Source organism: Rhinolophus sinicus, linkage group LG10, assembly GCF_036562045.2.
Source record: "Rhinolophus sinicus isolate RSC01 linkage group LG10, ASM3656204v1, whole genome shotgun sequence".
Lineage (NCBI taxonomy): Eukaryota > Metazoa > Chordata > Mammalia > Chiroptera > Rhinolophidae > Rhinolophus > Rhinolophus sinicus.
Genome location: NC_133759.1, coordinates 8538802 through 8554532, shown reverse-complemented (window position 1 = coordinate 8554532; position 15731 = coordinate 8538802). Strand labels below are relative to the sequence as shown.

Sequence of the window (15731 nt, the reverse complement as noted above, 5' to 3'; positions counted from 1 at the left end):
AGACTTCCAGTTAGGGTCCCCCTCCCCCATGCAGGAGCTAAACTTGGAAGCAACAACAAGGGCAGGAAGGAGGTGACTTGGTGAGGTTGCGCGATGCTGCTCCTGCCAAGCCCTCCCTTCCTCTGACTCCTTTTCTTTTCCTCCCTCTCTGTCTTTCCTCTCTCCTATTCACTCTGCCCCCTCCCACTTCCTCCCAGAGCCCTCTGCCCCTCCCTGTGGCCCACTGCTCAGCTGCCGGCATCTGACCCAGCTGGTGGACATGACCAGGCAAATCTAGGACTGACCCTCCCCAAGAACAGCTTCTGCCACAGCCTTGCGGGGGGAGCGGACACCTCTGGCTCTGGTTCTGTCCCCGTCCTGTGTGATTGCTGACCAGGATCTCCTGGGTTTCCCTTCCCCTTAACCTTCCAGGGTGGCCTCCACCATAACCACTTGGGGGAGTTTTGTGGAAATGCTGACACATCGGGACCAATTCAATGAGACCTTCTGGGGCTGGGACAAGTAGTGTCCCTGTGATCCCTGAGGACAGCTGCTGGGACGGATATGAGCACTGGGCTCGCTTCAGTCCTGCCCAGCTATGTGCATTTCCCTAGGCCTTGGCATGCCCTGTCACCACCCCAGAAAGCCAGAATTCTCTGGAGAATCAGGTAAATGATGTTACTCATGATAGTTAGAGGGAAGACAGTTTGCCTACATTAATTTAAATGTGACAAACTTTCCCGCATTCTTAAACATTTGTGTTCAAATAGTTATATCCTTTAGGAACACAGAGTTTTTCAATTAGAATATTCTTATCAGAGGAAGAGGCCAAAGGTTCCCTTTACATTATGCAGCAAGGCCCAACTGTTTGGGTATTTTTCAGAATCTCCTTGCCCAATTACTTCCAAGGGTGGTTTTAATTCAACAGAACAGGCTATGACATTTTCCCACAAGATTTCTTTCACAGCAGACCAGAAAATAAGACAGATCCTTTGTTTCAAATTCTCTGGTCACCACTTCCTCTGAACTGGCTCTAATATTGATGCAGGAACTGGAGGGGGAGGTTTCTTTCTCCAGCAGGAGTTAGGAGGCGGTGCAGGGCAGTGGAGTGGACAACGGAGCAACTCGCAGGTGAGCGGCAACCACGTGAGGGAGGGAGGGAGCAGAGGTGCTCTGAGTGAGGCGGACGTGAGGACAGGCACAGGGCTGGAAGGGCAGGGATGTTAAGAAGATGGTAGGGAGCGAGGGCTGTGGTTTAGGGTGTAGTTATGAATATGGGCTTGGAGGAGGATGAGCTGGGCAGGGCTGAGGCTGATGGAAAGGGTGTCCTGTGAGGGGTCCCAAAGCCATGCTAAACAACACTGGGGGACAGAGGTGGCTACAGCCACACTGGAGGGACCAGGAGGCCAGGACAGAGGCTACTGGGTGGCCTGAATAAAGATAAGGCTGTCTATACTATTCGGCGGTAAGAAAAGATGATATAGGAACATTTGTGACAGCATGGATGAATCTTGAGAGTATAATGCTAAGCAAAATAAGTCAGACAGAAAAAGCAGAGAACCATGTGATTTCACTGATATGTGGTATATAAACCAAAAACAACAAAAGAACAAGACAAACAAATGAGAAACAAAAACTCATAGACACAGACAATAGTTTAGTGGTTACTAGAGGGTAAGGGGGGTGGGGGGTGGGAGATGAGGGTAAGGGGGTCAAATATATGGTGATGGAAGGAGAACTGACTCTGGGTAGTGAACACACAATGGGATTTATAGATGATGTAATACAGAATTGTACACCTGAAATCTATGTAATTTTACAAACAATTGTCACCCAATAAATTAAAAAAATAAAATAAAAGATAAGGCTGTCTGGCTGGAGGCCTCGCTGAGGTGGGGCTTTCCTCCTGGGAGGGAGTCATCAATACAGGTCAGTGTCTGGCTGTCCGTGGATTTGGGGCCCTGGGGCACAGACACCCAGAGTCTTGCCCAATCCTGTCTCCTTCCTCCTTCTTGAACCTCTCCTTGAGGAAGTGGGGGACGGTGAAGCACCTTGGGACATAGCCAGTGGTCTCTCACCCACACAAGGACCTTGTAGCCTCACCTCCTGGGCGCAGGGACTGCACCAGCTTCCGTCACCTTGGACAGCTCAGTGTGAATACCGCCCTACAGAGACTGGGTGCGAGAGGGAAGGAAAGAGCGTCTCTCCTCCCTGAGCGTGAACACAGCAGCTCAATGGGTAAGGATTTTCAAATGTTAGAACTAGAAAGAGCAACCATAGCCCCTCTCCACCGTTTACAGGAGCATCTGAGATAAAAAGGTGTGTCCAGGCTAAGGGGAGGGGACAGCAGAGCCAGACTGAGATCCACTCCTCCTGAAGGGGTCTGAGGCTCTCCTCGAGTAATATTTTGATAAATAACACTATACATTCCATGTCTTTTGAAATTCCCTGTGGAGCCTGGTGCTGTCCTCTGACCGTGGAGCCAGACTCAACTGACCTTTGTCCTTGGGCAAACATCTGGTCCACATGCCCAGTCCAGGTATAGAGGTGAGCAGGTGTGAGCCTGAGTTCTCTAAAGTGGGAGACCTCATGACCTGCTGGAGACCAGTCAGAGCCCAGGAGACCCCGAAGCAGCAAGCCCACCACAGCAGTAACAATGCGTCACGACATGAAGATGTGGCAGCAAGTGTTTCAGGAATTAATTCAGGAGGTGAAACCATGGCACACATGGACCCTGAAACTAGATGAAAGCCTCATTCCCAACACCCTGCAGCCAGGATGGACACAATACCAGCAGTGGGTCTTTGCCAGGTGAGTGGGGAATGAAACGGGGTGTATTCCAGAAAATTCCTCATTACTGTGTATACTTGTCACTTTTCTTGTTCCATTCCATGTTTGTAAACTGAAGATTAGAGGAAGTAAGGTGCCCATCACCCAAGAACTTTTAGCTTCGTTAAAGATTGTTTTCCTTAATACAATGAAGCCCCAAACAATAGCAGGACTGGGCACCGGTGTGGGCTAACACTTAGATACAGAGAAATCAGGGTGTGGGGGGTAAAGGTGAAGAGCAGTGAGGCAAAGAGAAGGGGGGGAATGACAGCACAGGCGGGTCCAGGAGGGAAGGGCCTTGTGACTTGAGGAGACCGCCTCAGGGATGTAGCAGTGGACAAGGGGAGCTGAGCCACACACAGCCATCTTAGCCTTCTCCACTCTGAGCTAATGGAATCTTTTAAAAATAGGACCCTTAGAAGCCATCCAAAGTCTCACCTTCTCTTTTCCAGGTGGGAAAGCAGAGCACCAGGGGTGGGGTGTTGCCCACCTGCACAGAGGTTGGGGGGCCTGGAACTCTATCCCGGGATGGGGGCAGGGGCTTGTTGTCTGCCCACGGCCCCCTCTCTGGGAGAGGGTCTGGGAAGAAGAAACAGAGCTCTCCTCGCCTTGCAACCTCTGCTTTTCCCAGGACAGGAGTTGGCACCAGGGGTGTCTGAGCAAAGTCTCAGCTCCTTTTTTTTTTTTTTTTTTTTTTGAGAACTTTGAACTCTGAGCTGGCACATGAACAGAGCGGCATGATCCAGTGTGGGGGCAGAGGACTGCAGCTCAGAAGAACAGGCCCCTTTACACCTCTGACTCTCTGAATGACCCCCAGCAAGGTCATCTCACTCACGGTGGTCAGAGCTCCTTGGCATCTTCCCTTTATTTCATCCTCACGTTCACCCTGTGAGGTGGAGGGCTAGGATCAAGATACGGGAGGGAAACCTTGACTGACTCTTTCCTTGCTCCCTCTGACTCAAAATCCCAGACTCCCGGTGCCTCTGCATCAAGCAAGGCCAGGCTAGGCTTGGATGCTGCAACAAATAAACCATGAAATACCAGTGACTTAACCTCATACACGGCCCCAAGGTTACCCAGGCACAGGAGGAGAGAGCTGGAGGATCTTCCAAAGGCTTCTGGGCCAGGTCTGGAATTGGCGTATATCACTTGGACCCACATCCCATCAGCCAACTGGTCACATCACCCCGACCTAACTGCACAGGGGCTGGGAAACGGGAGGGCGGGCATGGATAATTTGGTGAGCACTAACTGTCCCCGCCATACTGCAGCCCTCTGCATTCCCATAATTCCTACCCTGGGTGCTGCCAGGTGCCTCTCTGCCTTCTTCTCTCTCTCCATCTGTCCTGACATGCATTTGTCCAATTCTCTTAGCTCAAAAAATTGCCCTCCTCCCTGCTGAGATGAAGTGTCACTCTCCTGTATTCTGTCTGAGGCAAGGGCATGAGGAATATGGAATTATTCGGGCTACTCTGAGCAATAAATTGGGTTGGATGGGGGGGCAAAAATGGAGATCTGGGCACTGATCTCCCTGTAATACTGGCAGATTGGGGTCGGGTCCTGGGCAACTGAGCGCAAAGCAATGCTTTTCCCTAGGACACTGGAGCTTTTAGAGTCCCTCCCTGACCTGGGGGCCTATGACTTACTGTCTTAGTCTTTTGGGACTATTATAAAAAAGTTTTTTTAAACTCACAGACTGGACAGCACATAAGCAACAGAAATGTATCGCTCACAGTTCTGGAGGCTGGAAGTCCAAGATCAGGGTGCCAGCTAGTCAGGTGAGGGCCCTCTTCTGGGTCACAGACATCTCATTGTGTCCTCACGCGGCAGAAGGAGCTAGGGAGCTCTGTGGGATCTCTTTTATAAGGACACTTATCCTCTTCATGAGGGCTCGACCGTCATGACCGAATCACCTCCCAAAGGCCCCACTTTCTAACACCGTCACCTTGGGTGTTAGGATTTCAACACATGAATTTTAGGGGGACACAAGCATTCAGACTGTAGCACCAACACCCACCTGTATCCATTTGTGGATTTCGGTTCACGGTTCTTGGGGGCTGATTTAATGGCTAGCACTGCACTTGTAGCCTTTGACCCCCTTCACTCTACATTTGAGGAAGCCTTGGTTTGGAGTCAGGAAACCGGAGCGCTCATACTGCCTCTTACGCCACTGAGTCTCTGGGCATGACAAGTTCCCAGTATGTGCTCGTCTCCAAAATGGTCACGCTGGACTTAACGGTGCCCAAGACCCCTTTCAGCTCTGACAGCTTGTGACCTGCTGTCTTCCTGACAGACACCTGTGAGTCACAGAGCCTGTGGGTGTCACAATGGAGGCAGGAACAAGGGCTTGGTCATTTCTTCCCCCACTAATCCATGACCTCAGTCATGTCCCTATGCTGTCGGTAGCTCCTTCTTCCCTCCGTTACAGCCCACACTTTGGCCATATTGAGCCAAGCGGAGGGTCTTGCTTTTTGTCTCCACAGGTTCCAGTGCTCCTGGTGCTCTCGCAGTTGGGCCTCTGCCCAAGTTCAGGTCCTTTTCCACATGCACTGGAGTAAGAAGGAATCCAAGGGCCAGGTAAAGATGAGAATCTTTGCCCAGAGATGTCAGAAGTGCTCCAATCCTCCATTTGAGATTCCTGAGTTCACGGAAGAGAATATCTCAAGGATCCTGAACAACCTGGTGTTCCGAATTCTGAAGAAATGCTATAAAGAAGGATTTCAATCAATGAAGGAGATTCGTACAGTCAAGGACAACTATGTCGAAGGGCCACATGACATTCACAACTGTGAGGCATGTCTGCAGGGCTTTTGTGCTCAGAGTGGGTTAGGTCTGACCACACAGCCCCCAGTGTCCTTAACGCTTCCCGTAATAAGCTTACCTACTACCGTCAGGACCCCCATCCATAAGCCTTCTCCCACAAAGAGTAGCACCACAGCAGGGGCAGTGACAGGGGGCACCAGCATGAAGGACAGAGAGGTATCACCCAACCCCTGGTTTTCTAAGCCCACACAGGCTGCGAGTCTGAGAGCAAACACCAATTACCACGTGGAAACTAGAATCCAGGTCCCCCGCTCAAGTGAGAATTTCTATTCTCACACAGCCCAGAATCCCACGCGCAGCTTACCTACTACCGTCAGGACCCCCATGCATAAGCCTTCTCCCACAAAGAGTAGCACCACAGCAGGTGCAGTGACAGGGGGAGCCAGCGTGAAGAAAAGAGAGGTATCACCCAACCCCTGGTTTCCTAAGCCCACACAGGCTGCGAGTCTGAGAGCAAACACCAATTACCACGTGGAAACTAGAATCCAGGTCCCCCCCTCAAGTGAGAATTTCTATTCTCACACAGCCGGGAATCCCAAGCGAAGAAATGTAGGTATTTGCTGCTGTTTAATCATTCTAATCTTAATCATTGTCATGGTGGTGGTGATTGTTGTAAAAACCAATGTATGAATCTCAAAAACATGATGCTAAATTGAAAGAGTCACACACACAAAGTCATATATTGTATGATCCCGTTGATGTGAAATATTCACATCATAAGTAAATCCAGAGACAGGAAGTAGATTGGTGGCTACCGGGGACTGGGGAAAAGAGAAAATGGGAGGAACTACTTAACCTGCACAGGGTTTTGGGGGGCTTGTGGGGGTAACAAAAATGTTTTGGAACAAGGTAGAGGTGGTAGTTGCAGAACACTGGGAATGTACTAGATGCTATTGAATTGTTCATTTTTAAATGGTTAATCTAACGTGCATTTTAATGGTTAATGTGAATTTTTTTCAATTAAAAAAAAAAGACTGCTGTAATTTTGTTAATTCTCTAGAGAACTGATACCGAAGCATTTATGGCTCACAGAACCATATCAGGAAATCTCATGAAACCTGGGGGCTCTCTCACCAGAAAATTTTGCACAGACCTTCTAATGTCAGTTTGTGGAGGCATTTGCAGTCAAAAGTACTAGGCTGAAAAACTGGGTTCTAAAGCACTGGCCTCCACATTGTGGGGATACACACAGCTGAGGGGTGAGGCAGGACCATCCACTAAGGTCGGCGAGATATCCTTAAAGCTCCATTTAATTTTTCTTTATACTTTAGTATTTCTTGTTGCCTGTTTTATAATGCATGCGAATGTTAGTAGAATAGTGATATGCTGTATAAAGAAATAAACATATACCCATTTGGAGTGTCTGCTCTGTTTTTCATTGACTTAGTTGCACAGTTAAAAACACTGGGGTGTGGGGTGGGGGGCTGCTCTGAGGACCAAGTGTGGAAGTCTGTGCATGGATTCTTACCAGACTTCTGAAACCCAGTAGCTTTTTTAAAAGGTGTCTGTTCTGATTCATGAGAATAATTTTAAGACTCATTCCCACATCTTTTTTATTTTAGCCTCAGTTTATGTGGCTAAAATTAAAACAATAGTCGCTTACTGCAAATACTTCTTTTCCCCGCCCTCTCCCCAAGGATTCCAACTGTTTCCACTGTCACAGTGTTGGCCCAGCCCCTGCCTGAACCCCAGCCACTCCCTCTGGAGCACTCTCTAGAACTTTCCAGTCTTCAGAACTGAAACTCTATACCCACTAAACAACTTCCCTCTTCTCCCTACCCCCAGGCCCTGCTAACCACCATTCTTTTTTCTGTTTCTACAAATTTGACTACTTTAGACACCTCATGTACTTGAAGTATACAGTATTTGCCTTCTTGTAACTGGCATACTTCCCTTAGCAATAATATCCTCAAGGTTCATCAAGGTTGCAGCATGTGACAGAATTTTCTTCCTTTCTAAGGCTAAATAACAGTCCATTGTGTGTGTGTATATAGACCATACTCTGCTTACCCATTCATCCATCGACATACACTTGGGTTGCTTCCAACTCTTGGCTTGTGAGTAGGGATGCTATGAACATGGTGTGCAAATATCTCTTTGAGACTCTGCTTTCTTTTCTTTCTTTCTTTCTTTCTTTCCTTCCTTCCTTCCTTCCTTCCTTCCTTCCTTCCTTCCTTCCTTCCTTCCTTCCTTCCTTCCTTTCTTTCTTTCTTTTTATTGGGGAAGAGAAACAGGAGTTTATTGGGGAACAGTCTGTACTTCCAGGCCTTTTTTTCCAAGTCAAGTTGTTGTCCTTTCAATCTTAGTTGTGGAGGGTGCCATTCCAGCTTCAAGTTGTTGTCCTTTCAGTCTTAGTTGTGGAGGGCGCAGCTCAGCTCCAGGTCCAGTTGCCGTTGCTAGTTGCAGGGGGCGGAGCCCACCATCCCTTGCGGGAGTCGAGGAATCGAACTGGCAACCTTGTGGTTGAGAGAACACACTCCAACCAACTGAGCCATGCGGGAGCTCAGCAGCAGCTCAGCGGCAGCTCAGCTCAAGGTGCCGTGTTCAATCTTAGTTGCAGGGGGCGCTGCCCACCATCCCTTGCGGGACTTGAGGAGTTGAACCGGCAACCTTGTGGTTGAGAGCCCACTGGCCCATGTGGGAATCGAACCAGCAGCCTTCAGAGTTAGGAGCACGGAGCTCCAACCACCTGAGCCACCGGGCCAGCCTGAGTCTCTGCTTTCTCTTGAATATATACTCAGAAGTGGAATTGAGGAAGCATACAGCATTTGTATCTTTCATTTTTTGAGAACGCACCACAGTTTTCCACAGAAGTTGCACCATTTTACAATCCCACCAACAGTGCACAAGGGTTCCAATTCTCCACATACTTGCCAACACTTATTTCCTGCTTTATTTTAATATATGTAATAGCCATACCAATGGCTATGAGGTGATATCTGATTGTGTCTTTGATTTGCATTTCTAGAAAAAATTTTATGGTGCAAATTTACACTTTCAAGGCAATATCAGAAACAATAACTGTACATCTCAGCACAGAAATAACCACTGGGAACAAAACAGAAATGTGTGGGTAAATTCTTCACAGTCTTGCTATTCATTTTCAAACATCTGAGCACAGTCTGCATGTCTGTATTAGGCAAACTCCAGGAACTTCAAATGTGATAGTGGGACAAGACAGATACAAGCACACGCCTAAGAAGCATGCAAGTCAAATAAGCATATTCCAGGAGCCCATAAATACCTGGACGCTGAGTGACCAGAGAGGTGGGGAAGACATGTTGGGTCGTTAATATAAAAGTTCTTAATGAAAGGCACATCATAAAATTTTAAAGATAGGATCAGCCTTAGAAATTGTCTTCTCCAACTCTATTTTTTATAGGTGAGGAAATGAGGCTCATCCAAGGTGAAGTGATTTTTTTCAAATCTCTATTTCCACTAAGATGCATATTCTACTTTAGAATCTTTCTGTATTTTTATTTATATAAATAAATTAAATAGTATATCTACAAGCATCATATTCAATAATATATTTGGGGTATTATGTAACATTAAATAGTTATATATCAATGCAGTGCTTTTTTATTTATTTATACTGGGGGTGGCAAAAAAATGTATACAAGTGGACACTTTGTTCAACATTGCTCAAGCAGTAGTTTGCCGTAATCAGAAGTGTCTGGACCCTGATGGTAACCACTTTGAGCACCTCTTGTAATTGCAGAAGTCAACGTGACTTGTATCCATCTTTTGATATCAGTATATGTACTGAGTATTTCAATTTTAATAGTTTTTTTCCTTTCTTAAAATGTGTATACATTTTTTGGCACCCTCTGTATGTAACACTGAGACAAGGTTTTTGCACAAAGTCTTGTTTTATTGAAACAAAATTTGCATAAGTTATGGACAGTCACTATGTATGAGAGTCCCCATTTCCCCCCTTTTCAGATACATTTTCCATTTGACTATAGTCAAATATAGCACAACCTTGGCATGAAATAAAATTCCAAAATCATTCAAGTAGTACAACTAATAGATATGAATCATATTTTTAAAGAGTGAAAAGAAAAATACAATTGTTTGAAGTTCAATTAAAGTGATTTCTCCCTTTCCTACTCTTTTCATCTCTTCACCTACCTCACAGAGTTTGTCTTTAAGTTGAACCAATCCTCTACTGTGGTTTTTGAATGCTCTGCCTGTTTTACATATGCATATATTGAGGATAAAACATTTGGAATTATGATTAGGCCCATGAAGATAAAATATTAGAGTCAGTAGTAGTTCCTCTGGGGACAGACGGGTTCTTCAGATAAGAGTAAATAAAAGTCACCCTTCGTTTTTAGCCCAGATTAATTTCCAAAAAACCCAACTAGCTGGACCCATGCTGTCCAATATGGTAGCCATCTGTGGCTATTTAAATTTAAATTTAATTTAAAATTTTGTTTTTCAGTCACACCAGTCATTGTTCAAGTGCTCAACACGCTCACGTGTCTGGTGGTCACTACATTGGACACACGGATGTAAAACGTTGCCATCACTGTAGAAAGTTCTTAGACATCACTGGGCTAGACCATATAAGAGTCGATTCATACATAAATATATGTGAATATACGTGTTTTTTTTCCGTTTTAGTCACAAAAGCTACTTGTTTAAGCTTATCTTCAATACACGCACCATTCTGTTTATTTTAGCCCAAGACAGTGGTATAAAAGTCATTATTTGTGCAACTTCTCCAAATCATGTGATGTAAGAGTGCAAAGCCCGCCAGTGAAGCCAATCTTTGCCAATGTAAACACAGTCTCATAGCTGCCTCTGGACCACAGCATCTTGGCCATGGGCAGAGTTCTCCTGTGGTACCTGTGAGGCAGCCTTGCTAGAGACTCGTCACCAATGTGGACTAGTCATCCCTGCTCCACTCTATGGCCCCCTTTGAGGGGGGTCCCTAAGGGCATCGCCTTGGCTCCCCACTCTCAAGTGGGTCCCAGGACCCCCAAGGTGCCCACTCAGGGTAAGATGACTATCCATGCAGGCCACACAAAGCTCCCCATGACCAGCCAGACCCACACCTCCTCCACTAGGGCTGCCAGCACACCATCCGAGTGTTCCGTGTCCAATGCACAGGCAGCCATCCCAGCCCGTCTTTCTACCTTCAAGGCCAGCTTATGCCTAAAGTCTCTCCTGAGACTTTAAATTAAATTACAAAATTTAATTTAAGACATATGGAAATAGAAGTTTGTATAAACCCAAGGAAAATTATTCTGAGTCAAAGAAATATTGCATTATAACTCCTTCAAAACTACAAAATAAAAGAAACTCTCATCCGAGTAGTCCAATATTAATGCCTTTTTCACAACCTTTTTATCCTTTGATTCCTGAAAACTATGCAATCAACTTCAGAATTTGGTCTAAGTTATAATTTAAAGAAATAATGTGCATTATTTGGAAACAAGTATATGCAAATGAACTTTTCAATATCAATATAGAAACCCATTTATCAATTATCCAGTCCACAGAGAGAGGTAGTCATATATTTGAAATTTAAAAATCATTTTTCCTAACAATTATGACCATGGTGTCTAGACTTTGTCCTTAACCACAAGCTACTATGCCTCGATGACGTGACCTACAACGCGAACGAAGATTGATAGCTCCACATGATAGGGAGATTCTGTAGTCTTCTGGTGGATGGTATCAAAGCTGAAGGCTAAAAGAGACTTTCGTGGTATAGCTGGGAACAGATTCTGTAAAAAAAAAAAGGAAAAATATACTCAACCATTCTCCATTTCATTATGAAATGTAACTACTTGCTTATATCAGTTCACAAATTATTGCTGCTTCATATTTTGTATGGAGATAAGTGTATTTATCACCATTAAGTCAACCATCACAAATGTAGTCATACTTAAGAAATATGTAGATATAAAAGAGAATGAGATAGAATTATTAATGCTCGTTCTTTTGCAACCTTTCCAACCAACGCACACACCTGCATCAGGATCCTGGAAACTGTATGACCCTAAAGTAATAAACATGGTATCCCTAGACAGGGTATATGTTGGCCAAGGGTATAGATGGCCAAGAACTTGAGACTGTGGGTACAAGGTGAAAGGGAATATGGTTTATAAGAGAAGTTTGCGCTATTCCTAAACCAAGCATGACCCTAGTGAGTAGACCTGTTCTCAATCTTGCTTTTCCCACTGCTTACTTCTCTCTCTCTCTCTCTCTCTCTCTCTCTCTCCCCAGCCAAATTTTGTCAGAGGGTGGTCTATACCAATGGTTTTCAGGCCCAAGGCATCCATATCATCTGGGAACTTGTTAGAAATGCACATTCTCAGGACTTCCCCCAGACCTGATGAGTCAATCAAAAACTCTGAGGGCGGGGCCTAAAGGTGTCTTATGTTCACTAACATTTGAGCACCAGTGAGGGGTTTCACTTCCTCTCATTCTTGAGTCACACAAGGTTGGAGGTCCATGTGGACTCTCTAAATCTTTTTTTTTTCCTTATAGCCATGGGTTCTGCGACTGACTCGGACATGAGTCAGATAGGGAAGGTGAGAAAAGAGGGAAGACACCATGATGAAGAAAAGAAAACGAACTTAAAAAAATTCAAAGCACATGCCCGACCATATATAGGTTGAACTATTTTTAAAAATTGCCATTTTTGTGGGTCAACGTCAGCTGTATATTGGCAACGTGTTATATGGTTCAACCTCATATGAATATATGAAGGACAGGATTACTATAATTATTTAGAAATAAGTAAATGAATTCAAAATCTATCATCACTAAAGTTAAATTTTAGCCACAATAGAGCCAAAGCTTAATACCTATTTTCTCTAATTCTTTCCTATATTTTTGTATAACAGCACTAACATATAATTATGAATAAATTAATAAAATACAACAATGTTTTTCACATGAGGAAAATTATACAACCCAAAGACAGATTGTGACAAATAAATGGTTCTGTTATTTCCGTTTTATGTTTAACATGAATTTCTAAATTATTTCATAATATTTCAGCATTTAAGATTAGGGATTATTGGATTAGTGGTAACTGTGTAGAAATTTTCTTATTTTAGTTGAAAACAAACGTAATTTGACTAATAAATGGTATTTTTCATTAATGTCATGAAACCTCTTAATATCTCAATATGATGAATTGTCTTCTGACATCTACTAACGGGGAGGATGAATGCACATCTTCTGAGGGTGATTGAGGGAACCTGCTCTCAGATGGTTTTCAAAGTCGTGGGGACCAGGGCAACCTTCTCCCTAAATCCTCATACATGACATCTTTCTGTCAGGCACACACCTTGTTTACCAAAGGAGAGAACTGAAAACATTAAGGGATAACTCTCAGGCATCCACACCCAGAAAGGGGGTGGTGATTAGAAGAACAAAAACTGATTTATGGCTTTTTCCTGCTTATGCATTCTTGTGACAGGAGGAAGGGGCTCTCACCGATCTGGAACACTCCGGAAATAGCCACTGGGAAAAACACTTCCTGCTTCCCCTGAGGTCCTGTGACTGCCCAAGCTCGATATTATCACCATCTTGTGGAAAATCAAAACCTAATGGATCTCTTTACTAATCTGCCATCATCTTGTGTTTTTCCTTTTGTGATTTTGATATAGATGCACCCTGATTAATATAAGAGATGACGTTTTTAAAGTTTAATTTAAATGTATTTTGAAATGGAATCTTATTTTCCTATTAATGTGGATACTCTTTTCTCAATATCATTTAGTTAAAAACTCATGTACAATTAATAATGCAACCCTCACATCTTACGTGCATGTTTCTCTGTCAAATACTTGTTGGTGTATCAAGCATTCAAGTGCTTGGAAATTGGATATTTTAAGGAAAAATGTTTGGGTTTTTTTCCTTTGCTTGTTTTTTTTGGTAAATGAAAAAATAATTAACAAAGTAACCTGCCCTTAACCCATTAATTTTTTGTCAATTTGACATATTAATAAATGTGTTGCACGAGTTAATGGAATTCTGTATATTCCTTTTAAATATGAGTAACTTACCTCTTTCTTTAAGATCTTCAATATAGGCTTTCATAAATTCTTTATCAAAGTGTTGACGATCTTGTTCACTTTCCGTCATTTCTTCACCATCTTGACACTGGGTATTATCAATAGGATTATCCATAAGATTTACAAATCTATTCAAGAAAATATGGACAATATCACATTTTCAACTGTGTATTTTTAACTGCAAAATTCCCCTCATGGGAAGTCAACCTCTATGGTTCTAAATCCCAAATTCTTACTTGAAAGTCACAGTTGACCACATAAAATTAGGGTCACAGGTGGAATAATCCATCAGGATTATGGAATCGGTCTTAAAACAGACTGTTCAGAGGGAAATGAGAGCTACGTAGCCACAGACAGAGGGCAGTGGGCAGAAAGCCAAAGGGTGGCCCACACTGCTTTCTCTCAGTCAGATCTTTAAAACTGTGTGATGTCTTACTATGTTTGATATTATTCCCGATTAGTGACATCAACCTCTAAAACGAGATGGCTTAATTAAAAAAAGGACTCAACATAAAATCCCCATAAAAGAAGTAGGTATTTAGAAGACCAACTACTGCTACCAAAAAAAGAAGCTAAAGGAGAGAAACTAAAATGGCAGTTGGTCTTCTGTCTTCACAATTTTGAAAGATGTTATGATATGAAAGATGACACAATTATTTCCATTTAGAATAGGAAATCCCTCAATTAGTCTTTGGTTGCAATTGTAGGCCCTACCGTCTTCAGTGTCAGTGTCATTCTAATTGGTTTGTAGAAGAGTTAACATATATATACATATATCACACATCCACACATATTTGTCATATTTTAGCATATATATTTCCCAGTTCATTTTCCTTTTAAAGTCTAAATATGGAGAAAGCAGAAAAGTTTTAATTCTTATGTACACAGATCCATTCAACTTTTCCTTTGCGATCTCTTTCATTGGATTGACATTGCCCCTCCCTACCCAAAAAAAATTTTTTTTAAAAATAGGCCTATATTTTATCATTCTCCAGTTTTTTTAATCAAAGTAATCATTATACATATTTTAAAATTTGAATAGAGCAATGATACTTTTTGTTTAAATCACTAATCTCTCACCCTATTCTTTGTTACTCTTATATCCCAGAGACAATCTCCTTCATTGGTCAACCACTATATTAACTTGATCTGTTTGAAATATCTTTTACTATAGGACAAATACTTTGATGCTGTTTAACCAAGTTGGGCTCGTCTTTCCCTTCTCTTCATTTCCCCAACCCTCCCACCTCCCAATTTTTTGTGATCTATACATTTACTTTTTCAACATTTTATTATGGAAATTTTCAAATATTCAGAGAAGTTGAAAAAATTTTACAGTGAATTCCCCTGTACCCACCACCTAGGTTCCACATTTAACATGGTACTGCACCTGCTTCATCATATACCCACCCGTCTCTCCACCCCTCTATCCACCCATCAAGCCATCTTATTTTCTGATGTATTTCAAAGCACATCACAGACATTGTGTATTTTTATGTTGTTAATGTCAGCAGCATCTGCATTCTGATCCGTAACCATATTGAACTTTCCTACTTTGCCTGAAGTTTGATTCTAACATTGAAAATCAATACACAACGTTTACATTTTTGTGATAATTATCTGGCAAGGTTTGGTGAGGCCTTCATATTTGAGAAGGGGCAACAAAACGTTGGCTGGCCACCTGTACATGCAGCCAGTGTTTGCCCTGGGGCCAGCCTCACTGTGAGTGACCACTCGGCAGGCAGCTAGCCAGTTCCCCAGGGCCACCCTGAAGGAAACCTGAGGGTTTGGGTCAGAAGGCTGGACTGCTGGTGCTCAGTGTTCGGCCCAGTGAAATCAAGGAGGAGATTGGAGGGGGGTGGGAATCACCTGTTTGTATAAAAATTTCCTTTTTTCCTTCTATTTTTAGCACCGTGGCTCAGGCTACATCTCCCTGTGCCTGGAACTTCTGACCACCAAGTTTCTCCAGAGTTCTCCAAGACTCACCGGCTTAGTTTGGTTTTTTTTCCTCTCAGCATCAGCCTATTTCGTCCTAATTTCATTGGTCATCACTGTTTC

The 15731-nt window shown here is 43.5% G+C and overlaps 2 protein-coding genes across 6 annotated transcripts in view; one reads left to right on the top strand and one right to left on the bottom strand.

Moving 5' to 3' along the window:
* Window positions 1-237: 237 nt before the first annotated feature.
* Window positions 238-6990, top strand: RTP3 (receptor transporter protein 3). 4 transcript variants are annotated; one of them, XM_074312495.1, is made up of 4 exons: window positions 238-1110; window positions 2067-2217; window positions 2436-2790; window positions 5292-6990. In XM_074312495.1, exons 3-4 carry the CDS (start codon window positions 2636-2638, stop codon window positions 6259-6261), a joined length of 1125 nt encoding a protein of 374 aa, XP_074168596.1. In that variant the 5' UTR covers window positions 238-1110; window positions 2067-2217; window positions 2436-2635; the 3' UTR covers window positions 6262-6990. The 4 variants fall into 4 exon arrangements, with proteins under 4 accessions (XP_074168596.1, XP_019579599.2, XP_074168597.1 ...); XM_074312496.1 differs by lacking the exon at window positions 238-1110 and adding an exon at window positions 4504-4586 and having other exon boundaries at window positions 1694-2217; XM_019724040.2 differs by lacking the exon at window positions 2067-2217.
* A 2053-nt stretch (window positions 6991-9043) lies between these two features.
* The window catches only part of LRRC2 (leucine rich repeat containing 2), a 28626-nt gene continuing 21938 nt past the window's right edge, over window positions 9044-15731 (bottom strand). For both annotated transcript variants that reach the window (XM_019724034.2, XM_019724035.2), the window contains exons 8-9: window positions 13665-13801; window positions 9044-11369 (exon numbers count right to left, since the gene is read on the bottom strand). In XM_019724034.2, coding sequence (XP_019579593.2) covers window positions 11320-11369; window positions 13665-13801 — 187 coding nt within the window. In that variant the 3' untranslated portion in view covers window positions 9044-11319. The remainder of the gene's footprint in view (window positions 11370-13664; window positions 13802-15731) is intronic.